This window comes from Strix aluco, chromosome 30 (assembly GCF_031877795.1).
Source record: "Strix aluco isolate bStrAlu1 chromosome 30, bStrAlu1.hap1, whole genome shotgun sequence".
Taxonomy (NCBI): domain Eukaryota; kingdom Metazoa; phylum Chordata; class Aves; order Strigiformes; family Strigidae; genus Strix; species Strix aluco.
The window spans coordinates 1,964,608-1,986,893 of NC_133960.1; the positions used below are offsets into that span (position 1 = coordinate 1,964,608).

The following is a 22,286-nucleotide window of genomic DNA, read 5'->3' on the forward strand; positions in this document are numbered from 1 at the left end:
GAAACTTCAAAACCCTCCACATGTGGGAGCTTAAGAGTGCTGAAGAGGGACTGGGGTAGAAGGTGAAAAGAGGAAATTAAATCTATTCTCTCTTCTACCTCAGTAAGACCAACTGAGCTACAAAACAGGAAGATCAAGATGGTCAATTTACTTTATTCATGAGAGAAGCTGATTATTTTGAGAAGCGTTGCCAGGACAACAAAACAAAAAGTCAACACTATTACTTGAATGCTGAGCTGCTCTTCTGCCACTTCCGAGGGGGGCGGGGTGGGGGGAAGAGCTGCCCACGAGCAGGGACAGGCTCTGCGCTGGCCCCGCAGCCAGACAGCGCGACGTTCCTGCCAGAGCCAGGCACGGCTCTTCCTGCTGCCCAGGCTGCAGGAGGGGCTCAGAGCTCTTCTCTCAGGAGCCCGGCGCTGAAGGATGGAAGAGGCATCTCAAGGAGTTTCTCCTGAGCGCACTGTGTGGTCACCAGGGCTCAGCAAGAGCCACCCTTTGCCCTCTGGAAAAGATCTGCCTTGAGACAACGGCCCAGAGAAACTTCCCATCAGCTGGATCAGGAAACAGAAGCACAAGTTGCTGCTACTTGGAAGCAGAAGAGTCTCACTACAGCATTCCTGGGTGGGGAAAAGCAGGCGAGACACGGCACAGGCACAGCTACGGTGAAGAGACTACAGACTAAAAGCTGGAATGGTGGGGGGTGCAAGGTTCCAGCCTGGGCTCCGATCTCACACCTCCCCAGGACAGGATGCCCTAACGGAACTGGAGGGGGCTGATGCGCAGCCCGATGACATCTTTGCCGATCTCCGTCACCTGAGGAATAAAAGGGAGATGATTAATGCTTGGAACAACTCGACAGCCCAACCCCACAGGCAGCGTTCAGAGCCTAGATGGTTCTCCAGAACACGCGCTGCCCATCGCTGCAGTGCCGGTCCCTGAAGGCAGCGTTTAAACTCCACAATATTTCACAACTCCCCCACCGTTCCACCTCACGCGCCAAGTCCTCCGACACTCAGCTTGACCCAAAACCTGTGCCAAGTTAGGGGCAAGCACGGGGGAAGCTGCTGGAGGGGATTCTCGAGGGGAACATCACAGGTTAGGAGTGGGTGGTTACAGACAGAGACTCCCTTACTGTAGTGACGCGGCAGATCTGCCCGTGGAACTCGGGGCAGTAGCAGGCGCCGCTGAGCGGACACTTCTCCACGGGTTTGCCACGATAAATGGGTCGGTAAGAGGCGGCGCAGATGTCAAAGGGGTTGTGCATGTCATAGTTGAGCTGGTAGGTGTCGGTGGGATTCTTCTCACAGGCTGACAAGATCTTGCGAGTCTGCAAAAAGCAACCACGTTGAGGGGCAGCTAGGGAGCAGGCCAAAGGGGGGCTGCCACAGCAGGTATCCCCCACCCTGCACCTCACAGTCAGAATCACAGAATCGTCTAGGTTGGAAAAGACCTTGAAGATCATCCAGTCCAACCATTAGCCTAACATTGACAGTTCCCAACTACATCATATCCCTCAGCACTGGGTCAACCTGGCTCTTAAACACCTCCAGGGATGGGGACTCCACCACCTCCCTGGGCAGCCCATTCCAATGCCTGACCACCCGTTCTGTAAAGAAATGCTTCCTAAGAGCCAGTCTAAACCTCCCCTGGTGCAACTTGAGGCATTCCCTCTTGTCCTATCACTCATTACTTGGTTGAAGAGACTCATCCCCAGTTCTCTGCACCCTCCTTTCAGGGAGTTGCAGAGGGCCAGGAGGTCTCCCCTCAGCCTCCTCTTCTCCACACTAAACCCCCCCAGTTCCCTCAGCCGCTCCCCATCAGACCTGTGCTCCAGACCCTGCACCAGCTCCGTTGCCCTTCTCTGGACACGCTTGAGTCATTCAATGGCCTTTTTGGAGTGAGGGGCCCCAAAACATACCTGCTGGGCCACCTCAGGCTTTGGACCCAGCTCCAGCAGCCGACGAGCAAAAGTAGCAGCTGTCTTGAAGTTTTTGAGTTTGAAAAAGAGGTTGAGAGCAGTACGCAGCACCAAGATCATGTGGACGGGCTGCAGGTTGGAGTGGGTGAAATAGGCAGCCATCTGCAGTAGGGAGAAGGAGGGGAAGGAGAGACACAGTCACTGCCACGCACAGGGATAACTGAAAACGCTGCAAGAAACCCCTCCCTGGTAATCACTGCCACATCTGCTTTGAAGGAGGAAGTGGCAGAATTCAGCATTCCCAATGCCTTTTTAAAGCCAAAGGCTACTTCCCCCCTCATCTCCTTCACAGTGAAGGAATTCAAAGACTTTCTGTACCTCACAGATTCGCTTCTGCTGCTCCAGCGTCTCTTTGGGCAGCTTCTTCCGCTCGATCTCCATCGAGAGTCCTACAATATACTCCCGGCAAATGGCTATCAGCTGCTGGGCCTTTCAGAGAGGGAGACAGAGTCAGGCATTCGGCCTCCTGCCCCACGGGCGTGCAGGAAACAGAGCCTGCCTCTCACCTCAGCGATCTCCTGCTTGTTGTCTACCACCAGCAAGGGCACGCTGAGCAAGATGGAGCGGAACTTCTCCACGGCCTCTTCAAACTTGCCAGCCGTGGTGAGCTGGTAGCACAGCTGCAGGCGCTGGATCAGGTCGTTGAGTTTCAGTCCAACGGCAGGGAGGGCATTCTTCAAGCCAGCTTCTTTCCTGGGGGGCACCAAAGAGGGGTTGGGGGCACAAACGGGACCACTGCAGAGGCCAGCAGGAACACACACATTGTCAGCTCGACTGCAACTTGTCAGAAATCTTCTGACCTAGGACCACGCTGGTTTTCCTTGCCCTTGGCTTAGCACAAAAGACATCTGAGTTTCCATAATTCTGCCACCCACAACGCCCAGCTTGCTCTGCAGTAGCACAGGCTGGGAAGTCTGGCTCCTTCTTCTACAGTGGCTTCCAGGCACCACTGTAAAAAACACACCCGTGTCCTCTAGATGCCTCAGACCAGCCTTGTCAGAGGCAGAGCACTAGCGCTAGAAAACACAGCATCCCAACTGCCCCACCCTGGTTTTAGTCTTTAAAAAAAAAAATGAAAGCAGTTCTTTAACATCTTTACATCTAACAGCAGGCAGCAGAAAAACCCCACTAAAGACAGAATGCTCCCTGGTTTTTGCTTCCAGCAAACAGGAAGGCTCCTCCCTTCCCAACAGAGACCAGAGATACTTCTAGCTGCAATGCCAAGGAGTCTGGGCAGTGTATGGCCCAAGGGAAGGAGCACAGAGCTAACGCCATCGCTTACCAGTTACGATGTGGGTATCCATACATGGTGGGGAGAGATGGCAGCGCTTGGTAGGTCGTACGGCCACGGGCATAGGTCTGCAGGAACAGCTGCTTGTAGGGTCCAAAGTTTGTTACTCCTACCTGGTCATGGAGGAGCTGAAAGAGACACATTGATCTGCTGAGGAGAAGTTGTCCAGGGCTGTACAAAGGCTGCACAGACATCACTCAGGCTCACAGCACCTCTTGTTTCATACCCAGAGAGAACAATGCCCAAAACAACTTACAAAGAACACAAAGCAAAGCTTCAGACTGGATCAGAGACAAAAATACATGGGGACAAGGGCACAATCTTCTCCCTAGGAACTCCAGGGGAAACTTACTCTCATTGCTGTCTCAAAGGAGCCTGCCAGAATGTGGTCAACAGGAAGCTGAGAATTGTTACACCACACCTACAAGAACAGAAGGGAAACATATACAAGAGGAATTGTGTACACGCACACATTTGTCTTACCTACCCCTATCACCCTTAACTCCCCTTAACAAAGTTCCTGTGTCGTGCTCACAGATGAGTGTTAACAAGGACTGAACCGAAAAAACGAAGCACCAAAGTAGAAAGTTTCTGAGAAAGACAATCAAAGACTTGGGCCACTACCTGAGCTGGGCTGGTGCCCTTGGTGGGTGGCACGAAGAATCCATCCTCTGGCGTTCCTGGTGGGCCAGCAGGAACGTCCTGGGGGAACACACAGAGCTGGGATTAGTGTGGAAGCTTCCAGCACCCTGATGAAATCAGAGCTGGCCACAGCTGGGATGACCAAGTCTCTGAAGAAGTCCAGCACACGCTTCCCCCACCACCACAAGCTGTCATTGCCTTCCCAAGTAACTACAGCTGGGCTACTTAAGAAGCCTCCCGGAAGCCTCCTACCAGTTCAGGGGGAAGATCCAAATCTTCTTCGACTTCCCATCCACCTCCTTCTTCCTGTCCTTTACCCAGACCTTCCTCTCCAAAGCCCTCTCCAGCATCCACAAAGCCATCTGCAGGGAGGGGGCAGGGGGGAAATGGTCAGAGCTCTTACACAGGCACACACTTACACTTCTGCAAGAAAAACTCTGGGATTCACCCACCTTCATCCAGCTGCAACTCCGCATCTTCTCCCCAGCCTTCAGTGCCAACCGTGTCGATATCAATATCAGCAGCCAAGGCACCTCCTTTGCCTACAGAAAGGGGTAGAATCCTTCATTTACTCATCGCTGAGTGGGTGAGGTGTTAAGCAAAGAATTACGTTAGGCCAGCACCCTCCCTTCCAATCGTCAAGTCCCACCTTGTGCTAAAAGGCCAAAGATTTGAGAGATTTGCCAAAGACAGTGTAAATGCCAAGCTGGATTCCAACCTCTGCTAGTAACACACAGATCTGTGGTTAACAGCAACCATTCAGGAGCCACGGAGACAGGTATCTCCACTCTGCACAGCCTGAGTTAATGCAACTTTCCAAGTACAAAGCACTACCTTTGCTAGCAATCGTTCCTTCAAAGAACCCCTTGGAGACAGTCAGCAACGGCCAGTTGGTATCCAGAGGCATGACAGGAGCAGGAGGCTGCAGCAGCTTTGCATTGTGGTCAATGTCTGGAATCTGAGCAGAGAGGAGCAGAAAACAGTTCAAGGCCACATCAGGAAAATCCCATTCTTTGACCTACCCACCTCCAAGCAGCAGAGTCTCAAGCCCAGTAAGCGGTGACTGGAATGGAGAGGGTTCCTCCCTCCCAGAAAGGAGCTGCCACTGTCACCTCCCTCCCAAACTCTAGGGCTCTTGAAGCAGGAACCATTAGTCAGTTTGCTAACCGTTTCCTTTTCAGGATCAAATGTTTCCTTCAGGCTTTCAGCTTCCTCATCCAGACCATGAGTCGCAGCTGTGAGATAGGCCAGGGACTCTGCAGTGATATATAACGAACATGAGAGCGTGTTCCTCATCGCCTGCAGGAAAACATCGCCAGCACGCGCAGCCACAGTCACAAAGGGAAGATTAGCACCGTACCAGGGCGTAGAATCACACCTTTAGGGGTCTCACTGGGTTTAAAATGTGCAGGCAACGACTGACTGAATAAGCTCTAGTTGATTCTGGTCTCCTGGATGGGATTCTAGCTCTCGGGTTCCTTTCTGCTCACCTGATTCAGTTTCTCAGGTAAGGGATTATGCTGATCTGCCTCCAAAATTTACTGTTCATCCCAACAACCTCCCCAGCTTCTCCGCAGCCCACAGGGACACACGTCAGTCTGATATTACTCACTTTGCCCACAGTTCTTCAGGATCCTCACTCTCTCCGCCACATCTCCTAGATACAAGGCATTCTGGTAGTGGCCACTCATATCTTTACGGATCTCAGCTAAACCAAAATGAAAAAAAGTCACGATAGCTTTGCTGCTCTTGGCCTCCACTGTGATGCTGCACATTCCCTCTGGGAATGACACTTGGATCCTCTCTACTCATTCTTCTTCGCCACCCCCCTGGCACTCACCGATTTTCATCATCTTCCGAAGCTTCTCCAGGTTGCCAGTGATGAGATAGAGGAAGGAGAGCCTATCGAAGTTCTTGGTGCGCTGGTAGCACATCTCCACAATCTGGTGATTTCCCTGCAGCAACGCCACTTCTCCCAGTTTCTCCCAGCAATTCTTGTCATCCAGAGCTTTGGCTGCTTCCAGAGCAATCTAACAAGAGAATTGACACGGTTACAAAGACTTTGCAGAAAGCAGTTTTCTCTGCTGGCTTCTGTTAATAATAATGCCCATGAAGGAAAGCGTGGGATTGGAAGGATCACTGCACTGAATCACTCCCCCAGCTGAGGGCCTGCGCCTTGGTAGGGCTGCTGTCATCCTCAGCTCTATCATTCTCAACTAATACTCATTCTTCCCAATACTCCTCCTCCTCGCAGCGAAAAGGTTTACAAGCGATGCCCCAAAGGACGCGCCTTTCCCACAGCACCACCTGTCACCTCACCTCAATGTTGCCACACTCCAGTGCCAGGCTGAAACGGGTCTTCTCGTCCTTGACGAAGTGCAAGGCCACCTCTGGGTAGCCCTTTTTCTGCAGGTAGGCAATGATGGACTGGCCCACAAGCTTGGCATTCCTCACCATGTGCAGCACCTGCAGAGAGAATCCCAGAATCATCAAGGTTGGAAAAGACCCTGAAGCTCCTCCAGCCCCACCATGAACCTCACCCTGACCGTTCCCAACTCCACCAGATCCCTCAGCGCTGGCTCAACCCGACTCTTCAACCCCTCCAGGGATGGGGACTCCCCCCCTGCCCTGGGCAGCCCATTCCAACGCCCAACAACCCCTTCTGCAAAGAAATCCTTCCTAAGAGCCAGTCTGACCCTGCCCTGGCGCAGCTTGAGGCCATTCCCTCTTGGCCTGCCGCTGGGTCCTTGGCTCAAGAGACTCCTCCCCCCTCTCTGCACCCTCCTTTCAGGGAGTTGCAGAGGGCCAGGAGGTCTCCCCTCAGCCTCCTCTTCTCCACACTAAACCCCCCCAGGTCCCTCAGCCGCTCCCCATCAGACCTGTGCTCCAGACCCTGCACCAGCTCCGTTGCCCTTCTCTGGACACGCTCGAGTCATTCAATGGCCTTTTTGGAGTGAGGGGCCCAAAACTGAACCCACTCATCAAGGCCCAGGCACTGAAGCTGTCAATGCCGCTTGTGAGGGACTTCCTCTGACCCTCAGGTACAGGTCAAGGAAGAGCTGGGGGGTTTCTCATGTCTCCTCACCTCGTCATACTTTCTGTTGATCAAGGCCAGCTTGAATTTGAACTCAGTGGGGTCGATGGTGAGGACCCTGGGGCGGCACTCTCTGTCCAGGCAGTACACGTTGTTCCCCTTCACACGGGTAACGTAAATCGGCAGGTCCAGGGTGCGGATAATTCCATGATCCCTATGCCAACACACAGCACAGGCGTGACGGGCACGCCGACACCTCTGCAGGGCCGTAGCCCCCATCTCAACGCTCTCTCTGGTATTTTAGCCTGCATTATAACAGCAAGCCCCAGGTGGATGAAGAGCGCAGCCATCCAGCCCAGCGATAAGACACCAGTGCACGGACCAAGCAACCAAACATGAGTATTTAGCTCTAGCTGTCTTTGGGTATGTCCATGCTGTATTTCACAAGCACCAGCTTTGGTGTCTGCCAAAAAAACCCCTCCAGGAGGCTGCACAAGGCCTGCCAGTTGAAGGGCTCGGCGCACGACTCCCAGACTCACCCTGTGGTGACGGCATATTTGATGTGGTTGCTGGTGGTATAGATGAAAACACCACTTTCATCCCAGGCACCACTCTTGACACGGATGTTTTCGTGGATGTTACACAGTGACTCCAGCTTTCTGTTGCAGATCATGATGGCTGGAGAGGAAAGCCAGAAGAAGTAAGGCTGGGGAACCCTCTGCTGTTAAACATCTGCCTCGGAATTACGGCTTCTCTCTTCCACAGTGCCAGCAACAGGAACTATATTCAGTGTCAGACACTAAGGAGATGATGGCAACCACAACTAAATTGTCACCATCTGCCTTTGTTTTATGAAACGGATTAGCTGCCTCACAGAATCATCAAGGTTGGAAAAGACCCTGAAGCTCCTCCAGTCCAACCATGAACCTCACCCTGACCGTTCCCAACTCCACCAGATCCCTCAGCGCTGGCTCAACCCGACTCTTCAACCCCTCCAGGGATGGGGACTCCCCCCCTACCCTGGGCAGCCCATTCCAACGCCCAACAACCCCTTCTGCAAAGAAATCCTTCCTAAGAGCCAGTCTGACCCTGCCCTGGCGCAGCTTGAGGCCATTCCCTCTTGGCCTGCCGCTGGGTCCTTGGCTCAAGAGACTCCTCCCCCCTCTCTGCACCCTCCTTTCAGGGAGTTGCAGAGGGCCAGGAGGTCTCCCCTCAGCCTCCTCTTCTCCACACTAAACCCCCCCACTTCCCTCAGCCGCTCCCCATCAGACCTGTGCTCCAGACCCTGCACCAGCTCCGTTGCCCTTCTCTGGACACGCTCGAGTCATTCAATGGCCTTTTTGGAGTGAGGGGCCCAAAACTGAACCCACTCATCGAGGTGCAAGGATCATTTTGAGGAGTACAAGAAGCCCTCGGTTTTACAAGCCTGTGGAAGGGTTTTGCTGAAGAGACAACATGGCAGGGCCTCACACTGTGAACGTCCTCAGCTGCACCTTCACCGCCAGCTGTGGCACCGAGCGGTTTCTCTGGCTGGCCATGCTAGCAGGGACTCTGCTACCAACCCAGGGGGGAGTTAGTGTGCACTGGGGTCCAGGTGAAACACTGCGCCCGCCTGCTGCTTACCGTGCTTAGCCAGCAGAGCTACGTGGGACATGTCAGCCGACCAGATGACATATTTCACCTTGGAGATCTTCACCGAGGCCAGAGTTCTGGGAAAAGGACAGCACTGACATCAGAGAGCTGAACACCACCCCACCACAGCAAGCTCTGTGACCAAACTCTGGATGGGAACGACCAGCGCCCAACAGCCTGAACCCAATTTGCAGGTGCTCAAGCCCCTTTTTGCCATTCTGGGGCTGTAAAATCATGAGGCAGAACGGAGTATTTCTGCAGTCCAGTGCAGCAAAACCAACCTCTCTCCATACCTGTGCAATAACAAATATCTTTGAGTGACAACTGACTTCAAAACCTACATTTCTGAGGGACAGATTTAACAGAAGGAGGGAAAGAAGATATTTCCAAGCAGCATTCACATTGTTTAATTTACTTATAACTTTCCCAGCAATACTAGAAAGACAAAGGCTTACAAGTAAGGAAACAAGGCAAGTTCTGGGACATAAGCTATCAACATACACCATATCTATCTGCAGATAATCCAGAACCTTCTCAAGCCTTCAAAGATGGCCAAAAGCACCAACTCCTTGCCCGTTTCTTTGTGGCTAGCAACACGTATACCACCACAAGCATGCTGCCAAAAGATCACTTTGAGCAGATATAAAACCTAAGGGACAAGACATGAGGCAAGCTTAGCTTGATTGAGTTTGGGTTTTTTGATTTCTCTCCGCTTTTATAGCGCCCCGTTCTGTAGTCACAGGATTTACAGGGGTATGGCACACATCTCCCTGTGATCAATGGCACGATGCCTGCAGCATAAATTGCACCTTGGCTATGTTTACACTCTGCTCTTCGTTAACAGTTGTTAGCCGTGGTTTGGATCGGTCTGACGCAGCCTGCAGCTGATGCTAAATTGTGAAGTGCATTAATAGCTATTACTTGTCCCCAGAGGGCACACGCCAGCAGGATTACAATATGAAAACTTCTCCCTGCAGACTGGATCTTACCGCTTCTGCTGCACGTCAAAGAGGGTGATGGAGTCTGTATCTCGCAGTAACAGGTTCCCTGTGCCAGCGTAGAAAATCTCATCACAGTTCGGCACCTGCACCTTCTTCGTGATCTCATTCTTCAGGTTTTTGATTAGGATCTGCCACGTGATGAGAGGAAATGTAACAGCACAGGACAGTTAGGTAGATTCCACAAAGAAATTTAGGATTATTTTAGCTCAGAATTTTTGTACAGTTGAACCTCAGTGACAAGAGACCAAAATAAGAGCTGCAGCCTTTCTCAAAGCAGGATCAGACTTCATGCTGCTAGAAAATCCAACCACAAGTTTACCAGGGTGCAGACCCAGTGTACCCTTTCTTTTCTGCCCCACTGCTGTCATTACTAGCTGGCAGATACAGTTTGCAAGGCCTCTCTACAACGAGTGTATGAACAAAGTCAAGCGTAGGGAAAAGTGAGAGAGAACCCGGCGTAGGTAGAAAAAGGAAACGAGGAAGCTGAGAGGGGAGAGTGGCAAGTGGAGAAGGGGAAGGCAGGGAGAAGTAACAGAATAGGCATGAAATAAACTTGAATTTACTAAGTCAAAAAACACCCTGAATTAAAAAAAAAAAAAAAAAAGAAAAAATACAATATCCTGCATGGGGCAAAGAGCAAGACTTTTCTTCCCCTTCACATCAAGTACATTCAAGCAGGGAACGCTTTCCATGACTGTCTTTCCCCCTTCTTTCTCCTATTGCACTCCACAAGTGAGAACAAAGAGCTTTATTAAAAATCTAACCTGTATTTTCACCATTTCCCCATTACTTTTGTGCTATGAAAGTGACCTGGGCTTCACAGTCCCGTTCTGGTGAGCCTTCGTGCCTGAACTCACCTGCTGTAGCAAGCTTCCAGCAACTGAACTAAGATTTACTGTCAAAGAAGTTAAATAATATTTCAACTCATTACATTTGCACTGCATTATATTCCTTTGTGTATGTCTGCAGCCCACTCTCTGCTGACAATGCTTTGCCAGTCTACTTGGATCTCCAATAATTCCGTTAACCCAATCTCCCGCTTTCCATCTGCACGCTTCCAAACGACACCATACCCTGTTAAAAAGATGACCCTATTAAGCTTGTCCCCTTACCGAATGCATTCGATCCAGGACTGCAAAGCGGTTACGAGCTACCCACACAGCTGTTAGCCCGGAGGAACGTTTCCCTTCAGGGGCTAGGGAGAGCAAAACACAGGCAGTGAATAAAACCTCTGGCAGGCTCTTCCGGCAACACATTAGTCAGTCTTGTTTGATCCCATCTTGGCTGTTGTAGCTGCTTCCTACTAATTCATGTTTAACCTGAGGCTATTCACAAGACTCATTTCCTCCCCCCGATGTCCTTTCAGATCTCGGTGTGGCCAGCGCCAGCCCTTCTCTCCAGCCAAGGCACAAGACAAGTGGCTGGTGGCCCCGCCAGCGCCTCTGCCTGGCGCAGAAGCGGGCCATCGCGGGCGACAGCACCGTCTGTCAAGCTAACGAGCAGAGCCTTGCCGGCCAAACGAAGCCAGCAGCGAGGGTCCCGGCTCCAGTGTAATCCCCCCCGCCGCCCGCTCTCTCCCGCCCCCCTGCAAACTGATATAACGAGCTGGAGGAGAAAGGCTGCACTCTCCCCAGCACGCAGCTGTTCTCCCCGTTTTAAAATGCTAATACAAACACAGCTCTGCGTGGCAGAGAGAACAGGACCGCAGGACGCGTACCCGATGCGGAGAAGGCTTTCTGCAGCAGCGCAAAAGTGAGAGCTGCTGCTGGTTTGCTAAATTAAAATTTTCTTTAGTTCTCAGCCCCTTTTCTCACCAGTCCCGCTCCTCAACACGAGTGTTTTTGGAGACTCGCACGCTGTTTCACCAAGCATAGCGCTGTTTGTGGCAGATTTACATCCTAACAACCGACGACTTAAACCTGACCACCTCAGCCCTCAGCCCGAGGAAGACTTGTCTGAATTCAATTCAATTCCCAGCTCCGCTTGGGGTTTTCTGATGGCAACTTCACCTGTTTTTCTGCATCTCCACAACTCAGCCTTTTAAGTCTTTAACACTGACTGTAGATCAGGCAGAAAGTGATTGAAATCTATTACCCAGAAGACTGTTAAAGCGTGATAAGAAAGCTTAGCTTCCCTCGTAGTCAGGTAAATAAGCTGAAGGACATGAGGTGACAACCCCAAGGCACACGTTAAATACCAACATTACAGCCCTGGGAGATCATCGGCAGGTGCATTTATAGCAGCTTGTTGGAGAAGACACTTATCAACCAGTACAATTTTATGCTATTCTTGAATATGTATTAAAAGTGTGTAGTTTTCATGAGACCTAGACATTTCTTCATCTAAAAGAATAATGCCTTTCCCCATTTAAAGGGTCACACGCTGGCTGTCCCCAGACAAGTCAGCCTCGAACGTCTCAAACTAAATATTTTAAATATATTCAGTAACATTTAATCTAAACCTCCCTTTCTCTTTCTCTCTTCAAATACACCTGCTGACTATACTCAGCAAAAAAATCCTCCCTTCATTAGGCCCACAGAAATCAATAAATCTATGAACAAGTGAGCTGGATTCCAGTCCAACTCATTCATCACTCCCACTCGTTTCAAACTCTTTACTGCCGTGACGACAGAGGCAGGAGGAACCAGCTGGAGTTTCAGATCCCAAATGGAATTCATAGTTAGGAGAAAGAATTATTTTTTTTTTCCTAAATCATGTTTTGACTTGTAAATTGCACAAAACTGATCTGGAATTTGCCGAGAGGAAGAATGACTACTGGCACCCTGGCACTGTCACTTTTACAGCCACTTTTCAGAGTATAAAACCTCTTAGAACAAAACATATCTGGTTAAAATCCATCTCTGTTGACAAGCCAGGAAGGCTGCCTGCTGCGTTGAAAGGGAAAACTGAAAGTTCCTAATAACAAAATTATAAAATATATATTTGTAGCAGTAAAAGTTTGGGATGAACATGAATTTTTCAAGTCAGTGTAGTGTGATATAGTGAGCAGGAAGCCTGCCAAATGATGTGTGCTGCAGGGGCACTGGGAAACACAGAGAAAGAGTCCAACGAGAGAGGCTTAGAGAAATGAAGCTTTTTTTTACATATCACACACACACAGAGAGTTGGAGAGCAGGGGAGGGGACAGCTACACAGTAATAAACACTCATGAGGATGAATGTGAAATAAGAAATGCCTACCATCCGGATTCTGGGAGTCTGCATCCTTGGGAATGGTGTATAGGTCATAAGTACTGTTCTCTAAGTTGCTGGCTCTCTGCAGAGACGGAGGGAAAACCCATTTTGAGATAGGATTTCACAGAACAAACATTCACAGCCTCGTGGAAAGTTCTTTAGCACAATATGCAGCAAAACTGACTTACTGTGCAGAGAAGGACAGCGTTCTCCGCAGGGTTGTATGACATGTTGAACACAGGGAACTTGGAACCACTGGAGAGGAGTCATGAAGAAAAGAGAAAGTGAGAGCGGACCAAGATTATTTCTACCAAAGTCACCTTGTGATAAATGCTCTTCATTTTCTGAGATATCCTGAGTACCAGAAAAGCTCAGTTTTGATGAATTTCCTGAATCAAGACCACTTGGAAACACTGTAAGAACATCAGCGTTTCATAAATGAAAGAGTCAGATTTCAGTGTGAAACTTAAAACTAGTTAAAAAAAGAAATTACATCTGTGCACAGATTAAAATTGACCTAAAAAACTTCTTGTAGGTTTGGTGAGGTCATCTGACAGAAGAGTCAGTTGGAACTGCGGTATGTGAATACAACAATACGACCTATCTGTAAGCGAGAAACTAATAAGGGATTCAGGATACTGGCAACACCTCTTGTAACGTGCCGAGCCCCCGTCTCCTACCTTCGCAGCTGCATGACAGCAACGTCTTTTGAACTGTTGAAATCAAGCTGGCGGAGGAAACGGTCCTTCACGTAATACAGCATGTTCCCGTGCACAGCGTAAGCCGGCCGCTCACGCTCCAGTTTGAACACAATCATTCCCCCGTCGTGGCCTGAGAAAAGACACGTGAGAAGTCAAACACGCGAATTAAATCCTGTGCTTTGTCTCGTCATGAAGATGACGCTACCGAGCCCTTCAAACCAAGAAAGGGGCAACAAAAATCACAACCAAGGACTGCCAGCTGCCTCTGCTACTCCTCAGCCTGAGTGAATTCAGTGATTCCACTTCTTTCCTAAGGACTCACCTCCATGTTTCCTAATAAATCTAAGATCTGACCCTCTTCTAGAAACGCTCTCCCTCAATGTCACGCATTTTTTCAAGTTAACAGTCCAGCGTGGGTTCCCCTAGGATCTGTCCCATCCCTTCTTAGCTAGCTAATGCAGAGGTCATCTTCTTCTAGCTTTGAACTACAGCTGATACACTGAGACTGTGTTCCACTAAATAAGGATCTTTTCCCTGCGATACATTTAATAAAAGCATCTGCAAGTCAGCGTGTTCTGCAAAGAATGCTAAAGAAAAGCAAACCCCATATGGATTTCCTATACAGAATACATTTTCTCTTCACAGCAACCTGTCAAAACACTGAGTAGGAGGTTTTTTTTACCTGCAGCAAAGAGGTTGAGGTTGGGATGAGCAGCCAATACCCAAAAGCGATCATGATCACGCCGAAAGGTCTGGACACCTGTGCTGTATGGGCAACAGAAGGAATGAGGAATATAAACAAAATGGAAACCTTGCTGTAAACTTCAGCTCCCAAAATGAAGATCCTAAGCTTTGCCATACAGACCATCTCTAGCATTCAGCACGAGGAGTCCACTGAGAGTTCAGTGTTTTCAAAGCCTTCTGTCAAATAATATATTCTCATTTAACGGATTTTCAGCAGCGCTATCACTAGACAAGTCAGCCCTCTTCCACTTGCTTTCAGACAATTCCAAGCTTTGCTCTCAACATGTGCCTCAAAGGGGCAGAGAACGCGAAAAACATGACTCCTCACTCATGAATTATCAAACACTAGCAACGATGGTTTGAGAACTGCTGGTGTTCAGTTTCTCTAAGAATAAATGTAGGTCTTCCACACGTGTAAAAACTTTCAAAACAAGACCGAGTCAGACGCCTGACAAGCACTAACCGTTTAGACATATCCCAGACACGGATGCTCTTGTCTTCTGAATTGCTGAGGATTAGCTCCTGCCGCGGGTGAAAGACAGCACACGAGACGTTGTTGTAATGCCCCCGGCAAGTGTCAACCTCCCAGGCCTTCGATTCTAACCAGAAGTGGAAAAGAACGAGGAAAATAACACTTAAACTGGTTAAGCTCTGCTATAGCAGGCGCTTTATTATAAAGCAAACTGCATTGGCCACTAGTTCCTAGACCATTCTCTGCAGTTTACATTTCTGATCTCTCTCTAACCACTAGCACAGCTCACCTAAGAGAAACAGATAAGCCAGATTACTCAAGAGGTGCTAAGAATTGTATAGAGTTTAGCTGGCCTGAGCTGGCAAAAGCACAACCGTTCCTGTTGGAGGGCTTCTGGCTCTCAAATCATCTCTTTTTCTTATTCCATCAGGGCATATTCAAAAAACTTCAGAGTCAAGTTTTTCTACTTCTACAAGCTTCTGCTCAGTAGCGTTTGCAAATCAAAAGAAGCTGGAAGCGTTTGCTAGAGAACTGAGCTCCCCTCAAACTGCAAAAGCCAATGCTGTTTGGGATCACTTACCACTGTATCATACAGACATGTTTGCAAAGCGTAAAATACCTCCAGGTTCAGCCTACGGATGCTCAAACATAAACTTCAACTCTCAACCCCCTTCTCCCTGTGGGCTGTCCCCGGAGAATCCTCTCACCATTCATCCGCCAGATCTTCACTTGCCGGTCATCAGCTCCTGACACAATGAGCGGCATCGTGGGGTGGAAGGCAGCCCAGTTCACCCCCCGATCGTGGCCCTGCAGGCAAAAAGAAAACAGTCACTCGACGCGATTTGGTGACTGAATGGAACGAGCAAAGGAGGGATGAAGCAACAAAGACTGCGGGCAGGCTTGCCAAGACACAGCTCTCACTGGTTTTATACACCATGCTGCTCATACCGAAGGCTTACAGACAGTAAGATTATAGATGCCCGCAATAATAAGCTTTGCAGATACCGTTCTTCACCAGTAGAGCAAAGCTGAAGCTCGGCAGCAGAGCAGCACCACTTCCGAACTTTAACAAGCCGTTACAGAAGGCTGTCTCTACCATAATCTCCTCTGTTGCTTCCAGTAACACAAGGTAATAACATCTGCTATTTAACTGAGCTTCTGGCTGTACAGAGAAAACCGTTATCTGTTTGGTTACAGCGCAAACATCTCCAGATTTCAGATCTGAAACTCAGAAAAAGTAATGCCATAATCTACAAGAGCATTAACTCTACAGAGCTGAGCCAGGTGTTTCAGCTTTTTTTTTCCCCTCTGCTATTTTTCTGGGCTTTTAGAGGATCATTTGTCTCACAGAGATCTCATTAAATAAATCTGAAAAGCCTGCACTGCACACGCACATTGACACTGTACCTCAAGAACGTGCTTCACAACCGCATCTGTCGTCCCAAACAAATCCACCCCCGTTATTCCCCTGACATCCGATTCCACAGCTCCAGGGGACAGGTTCTTCTTCCTTAGGCCTTGTGGAACAAAGAGGAAGGAGAAGCAGGGGAGGAGGAAGCAAAGATTATATTATCAAGACAGTGTTTCTAACTGAACAAGCCGCGTGCTCTCCTGTGCTGTTTACACACATCTTCAGGTGGAAACTGGGAACTTGAAAGAGGGTGAGAGACATCCAGGACTCCCTTCCACTTCCTCCAAAAGCACAAGCTCACATCAGACGTACCAGAAAGGAAGCCTGCACGCAGCAGATCGTACGAAGGATCACCTCAGCTCACTGGGACAGACAGCAGCACCTCAGCAAAGAGGGACTGACACACCCCGATTTCTGCCCCGCTCACCCCTTTGCTAGTCTGAGCTCGCACCTTTCAGGGGACCTTCCCCCATGCCACTTTGGTGACCGCTTGGTTATGGATTTGGACAATCTGCCTGGAAACAAAATATTTCCAGGAGCTAAAACTATATGAAATAAAGCTTGTTCCCAATTCTGAAGAAAACTAAACCATCCAAGTTAAAACAGACCTATACCTGCCATCCTTCATTAAAACCCAACGGAACACAGTAGGGAAACCGAGAATTGAAAAGAGCTTCTCCTCCAAGGAGAAAAGACTGTACATGTAACACTCTAAAATATAACTTAGAAAATATGCTTTTCCATGTAACAGTACTTGGCCCAAGGATGCTATCACAAAATTTATCAAGGATAAAAAAAAAAACCTGTCTAGGATAAAAGCAGAATTGCACGGGTATGGATGCCAACAAAGAGAGAAGTTTAAGAAGAAAATAAATAATACTGCAGTCAAAAATTATTATTTTCTTGTTGCAATGCTGATTCCCAGTCTCCTCGTGGATTAACAACTCAACATCTCAACAACCTCTCTGACAAAGTTAGTCTAATAAACCAACAAGTTAAGCAGTGTCTCACAGCAAAGCACAAATGCTCAGCACACATACAGATGGTCCAGGTAACGGTGAGGGGCTGGAATGGCTGAGTAGATACTTCTACAAAGCTGACACAAAGTATCCCAGAAAGGAGGAATAAAACATACATAATCCAGGAAAGATGTGTGAAGAAACACAAGACTTTTGGAAGAGAAAATACTTGAGCCTTTGACAAGCCAGTGAAACAGGACTGGGACACAAGTGGAAAATTTCTGGCGTAACTGCACAAATCGAGAGGAAAGGCAGGACACTCACAGAACACTCCAGCCTCCTGTGTTGCTCTGGGGAGGGAGCAGGGACAGAAAAGGGACTCGTAGCAGAAAGGCAGCTATTAGGCATTCTGAGGAGAGCTGTTAAAAAAAACCTGAAAAGGAGACTCAGCTCCACATGCACACGAGCACTCAGAACAGGTATTAAAATAACCGGAGTAAAGGGGCAACATGCTACCTGTGAACAACGAGTTGTGAGTTAGGAGAGAAGACAGACAATCCTTCTTCAGTGGAAACTAAAGAGGGCTCTTGGGCACAGGCATTCGTTCTGGGCTGAGGTTCCTCCCTGTAACCCAGCCAGTGGGCAATTAGAGAAGTGCAGGGGAGGCTGAAGTGGTACCAAGGGTTTTGCCAGCCAGCACCACACCCCCACGGAGGGTGCTTGGGGAGGGGCAGTCCAGGCCTACAGAGGCTCAGCTCCAGTCCCAGTCCCACGGCTCCTCAACGCTGCCAGCCCAAACCCTCAGGTGATCCTCACTTAAGCTGGTCATCCAGATCGACTAAACAGAGTCCTGACAGAATAAGGAAGTTTCCTGCCAAGCGTCAGACATTTGCCAACCACGAGTAAGGTTAAACAGGAGTTGGTGTGTGATGTTAAGAGCACACGCAAAAGCGCTCTGATCGGCGTAAGACCACCTACACACTCCTCAGGGGGTTAATACTTATAAAGAGAGAGAGAGAAAAACAGATTATTTTGTAGTTTCTGCAGGTTAATATCAGAGTCATGAGCAAGGACTTCATTCCACAGCACGGGTGAATAACACAACACAAACATTCATGCATTGTGATGTCTATAAACAAGCTTATTCTGACTGCATTCACACAGTCTCTCTCAGGAGAGCAGCAGGAAATAAACCCTTTAACTTTGAGCCTATTTGGTTTGCATTGAAGGTCCTTTATCAGCAGGTTTCAAACCAAGGAGCCCTACCCATATGGGAATTCAAACAGGACCATCCTCACATTCTGGTGCCCAGCCCGGGTCACACTCTCTGCTGAGGCCTCGTTTTGGGAGGAGGCTTTTAGATTGTGACCTTTAACCTCATTTAACTGAGGTCATCAAAGAACCAGTGCTCATAATCCCAAAACCTGCTGAAAAAAATTCCCACCAATGTCAGCAGAAGCTGCAGGTTAACAGCAGCACTCAGAAGTGGAGTTCAAGCTCACCACCAAACGATGCTCTCTGTGACCAGGATTATGTGCACAACAGACATCAGACAAAACGGGGAAATAACCTTTCCCAGGAGACTGCTAGAGCAGAATCCTGCTGAGGGTATAAGTCATTTTGGGGAAAAACTGGAAGTGGAATTGTATTTTGAATCCGTTTCTCATCTCTCTGTAGGTTTTTTCCCCACACTAGTATTCTCGCAGCGTCGTGTCTGACTGGAGCGACAGCTGAGTCAATAATTCAGCATGTCTCTAAAACCCTTCATCACATATCAGCTGAGGAAAAAAAAGGTCTGTACTATCTCCAAACCAATTTGGCAGCTGGAACTCTGCTGAGAGAGAGTGTTTGTGGGAGAATGCAGCAGCAAAGCTCCCTGGCAGAATAGCTGTTAAACTCCCCATGCTGGCAGTACAGAGAGGGGGACAGGTTTTAAATAACCAGGATATCCTGTCCCCAGCCCCTACTGTTGACACAGCTGGCCGTGTCTGAGCGTGTACTACAAATACCGCAGCGTGCCCAACCAAAACTGCAATGGCGAGAGCGGCAGGTCGGGTAAAGCCTGGCTCTAGAACAGTTTATCTTGTAACACCACCAGTACTGCCCCCGCCTGCCTCCCACCAGTCCCTTATCTCCATCTAATATTTTCTCCATTTCTAGCTTTTCGTTTAGGGATCGTATTTCATTCCATTAGGTCACCTTGTGGCCTATGTGTAACTAGGAAATAGCTAAAATATCAAAGTACATCGGAGTTTTGGCTTGCAACTCCTGCTCTGATCTTTAGGCCACGCTTCATTTTATGAAACGGACAAGCAGAGTGAAAAAGTTGAAAGAATTCCTAATAATATTATCTTCCTGTCACCACCCGCAACTAGGCTACAAAAAAAAAAAAAAAAAAACCCAACCCACCCAAAAAACCAAAACCCTTTTTGCAATCCAGGCAGAGGCCTTTTTATCTTCCTCTCAGAACGAATGACTTATTGCTGCCTCCAACAGTTTTTCAAGGGGATAAAGCTGATCCAGAAATTTCTAAAAATCCTCCTACAAGTCTGGCATAGCTGCAAAGCTGATGAGCTGGCAACACTACGTCCCTTCTGACAGCAATATTCGTTGCTATATTGGCTGCAAAATCAGACTGGGAGACTAGGTTGCAGAATTTCCATCTTCAGAGGGTTTTTTTGGCTGCACAAAGCTACAGCTGACCTCACCTACTGCCACGGAAGACTTGCTTCAAGTGATAGGGTGGACTAGAAGATGCCCAGAGATCCCTTCCCAGCATCCCACTTCATGGAAACTGAGGGGAATAAGTCCCTCTTAGTACAGAACTTTTAACTTTCTGCCTGAGGTTCCTGCAGTCAACAGGCTGCTACTCCTGCCCTCGGATCTGAACCCCTCTTTCCTGCCTCTCTTGGCTTTCAGCAATTGCAGTTTTGAAGTGGGCTTTGCCACGGGGTACCCCCTTGATCTGGGCAGCTCACCAGAAATATCCCAAACGCGCACAGTCTGATCCAAGCTGGCTGACACTACCAGGTCCTCAGAGGGGTGAAACTGGGCACACATCACATAGTGGTTGTGTCCTGTCAGCACACTACAACAAAAAGGACAGAAAATACCATTTATACATAAGGTAGGTTAATACACATTCCAATTTGCACCAACAGCAGTAAGCTCGGACTCGGGAAGGAGGATGAGGAATATAGGATTGCTAAATGCTACTCCTCAGGAGTTAGCACGACCGAACACCGAGCTTATCTGTTCTTACAGAGAGCGTTCAAGGGTCAGGTTTCTGCTATCAATAACTCCAGGGGCTTCAGCATTGGCATGTATTATTTCAACCTCAAAAAATTTCCAACCAAACAACATGTGAATTTATGAATACGAGTCTAGTGGCATCAGAATAAACAAGCAAAAGACAAGACTGATGGAAATATTCATAACTGATCAGTTCTCTTTGTCAGGTCTATTCCTTCAACTAAGCACGGCTTCCACTTGAAAACAACAGATGAAGACAGCTCGACCCAGACCGTGCAGTTATTTTTTAAAGCAACCATTGATTTTACCAAACACAAGTTCTGGACTGCCAGTTCCAAACCCGAATGGTCTGGTCATCAGAAGCACTCAAGATCCAGGGATATTCCTAAAAAAGACAAAATATATGAAGTAATCCAAACCCCAGACATTCCCTCCCAACGTGGTATTTTCCAACTGTCCCCAGGAATGACCCTTTTTAAATCTCATTTAAGATCCTGAAAGTGGAATTTATGTCTCTTGCACCTTTGCAGAAGGCCACCATATCTGGAGCACCCTCATACCAGCAAGTCCAGCACAATTTCTTTAGCAAAGATTCCCATCCAGGGAAGCAAGAGATTCCCTTTCGTGCACAAAGGGAGGAGGCAGCCCTCCCTGGGTAATACGAGAGGAGCTTACGTGGTGGAAGAAGGTAGTGCGAATATAGTCCAAGTGCCCGAGCAAAGTGAAGAGACAACGGCGCAATTTGTAGTTCCAGACCTGCACAACACAGAAGCAGAACAATGACAGTACGTGCCACCACCTGCTAGATTGTTTTGTGCTTTCTCATGTTTCAGTTCACCTACAAGCCTCTCTCTTCCCTTTTAAAATATGTTTCTAATGCAAGCTACAAAGAGACTTCAACTCGCTGCAGTTAACTCTCTGAAACAGGAGAATCACAATTCCCAAACACTATTTCCCACCCACAAAAACTCCTTCTCATCTTTTAACCAGCTTCTTTATACATTCCTCCTCCCTGCATGACACTTTTCAGAGAACAAGAGCTAAAGGAGTAAAATTTTACCTTTATTTTGTAATCATCACCTCCAGAAACAAACAGAGGCTGCTGTTTGTGGAAATCAATACCTCGAACGGGTCCTACAAATAGGAAGAGAAGGTTGGACGCAGCCAGATGGCTGACAGCCGCAGCAGTCCCTTGTACCACTTAAAGACTACAATTTGCACTCCTCCTCATTCCTGTTGCTCTTGGTAAATTAAGAGCTTCAAAGACACAATAAAAATTAATTTTAACAGGCTGAGATCCCATTCCCAAACCCATTCCTTTCCAGCAAGATGCCTGCAACCACCCATCACAAAACATCCAGGCCCTTCAGATCTCTATTTACAGGTTTATTTAAGCTACTACCCCACTTTATGCATGTGCAAGCAACGTTCAGAGCCAGAACACTGGCCAGAAAGAAACACAGGCTAAAACTGAGAGGCTCTGAAGTGAAACAAGCAGAGGCCTCAGTAACACTTCAGCAGAGCCTCCCTTCCTCCTCTCGCACCCCAGTCTTCCTCCACAACACCTCCTCCCTGCTGACTGACCATCGTGCTCATCGAATTTGTCGATAAGGGTGCACATCCGATAATCCCACAGCTGGATGACGCCATTGTGCAGGCTGGTGAGGATCCACGGCCGCTTGGGGTGGAAGCTGAGCCCTGCCGAGGTACAGAGAGACGTGACAGCGAGGCCTCCGCGCCCTTAGGGGCCCAGAGGCCCGGACCAGCCCTGGGGGAGCCGCCCGGCCCCCCCGGTCAGAGCCCCCAGGGGCGGGCAGGAGCTGCCCGTACGGTCTCCTCAGGTCCCTCCAACACGGCCCAAGCCTGATCCCGCCATTACCTTTCACCCGGGCCGACTTAGTCTCGAACTTGGTCAGCATCGCCCTCCGCCCCGGCCGCCCCGGCCCTCCACGTCAGCGCCCCGGAAGTGCCCCGG

General features: G+C 48.9%; 1 protein-coding gene across 1 annotated transcript; it reads right to left on the reverse strand.

Annotated features, from left to right (window-relative positions):
- Positions 1 to 133: 133 nt before the first annotated feature.
- COPA (COPI coat complex subunit alpha) lies at positions 134 to 22,279 on the reverse strand. Its single transcript, XM_074809576.1, has 33 exons — positions 22,191 to 22,279; positions 21,896 to 22,009; positions 21,372 to 21,445; positions 20,987 to 21,067; positions 20,620 to 20,696; positions 20,038 to 20,147; positions 16,097 to 16,206; positions 15,397 to 15,496; positions 14,681 to 14,816; positions 14,156 to 14,238; positions 13,453 to 13,603; positions 12,961 to 13,027; positions 12,779 to 12,854; positions 10,691 to 10,773; positions 9,567 to 9,706; positions 8,569 to 8,654; positions 7,485 to 7,623; positions 6,997 to 7,159; positions 6,231 to 6,377; positions 5,752 to 5,941; positions 5,524 to 5,619; positions 5,079 to 5,167; positions 4,746 to 4,869; positions 4,364 to 4,453; positions 4,164 to 4,273; positions 3,894 to 3,971; positions 3,622 to 3,690; positions 3,261 to 3,397; positions 2,485 to 2,671; positions 2,297 to 2,407; positions 1,919 to 2,080; positions 1,133 to 1,327; positions 134 to 813 (listed from the first exon to the last, which is right to left on the reverse strand). The coding sequence occupies exons 1-33, from the start codon at positions 22,228 to 22,230 to the stop codon at positions 754 to 756; spliced, it is 3,675 nt and encodes a 1,224-aa protein (XP_074665677.1). The 5' UTR covers positions 22,231 to 22,279; the 3' UTR covers positions 134 to 753.
- Positions 22,280 to 22,286: the final 7 nt, after the last annotated feature.

What these genes read in the sequence shown, in the direction of transcription:
- COPA (XM_074809576.1), bottom strand. Translation starts at nt 22,230, where the DNA reads ATGCTGACCAAGTTCGAGACTAAGTCGGCCCGGGTGAAAG. An exon ending in CAGTCCAGAACTTGTGTTTG is followed by an intron (nt 20,148 to 20,619) that starts GTAAAATCAATG and finishes TTTTTGTTGTAG; the next exon opens with TGTGCTGACAGGACACAACC. An exon ending in AGCCTGAGGTGGCCCAGCAG is followed by an intron (nt 1,328 to 1,918) that starts GTATGTTTTGGG and finishes TGCTTTTTGCAG; the next exon opens with ACTCGCAAGATCTTGTCAGC.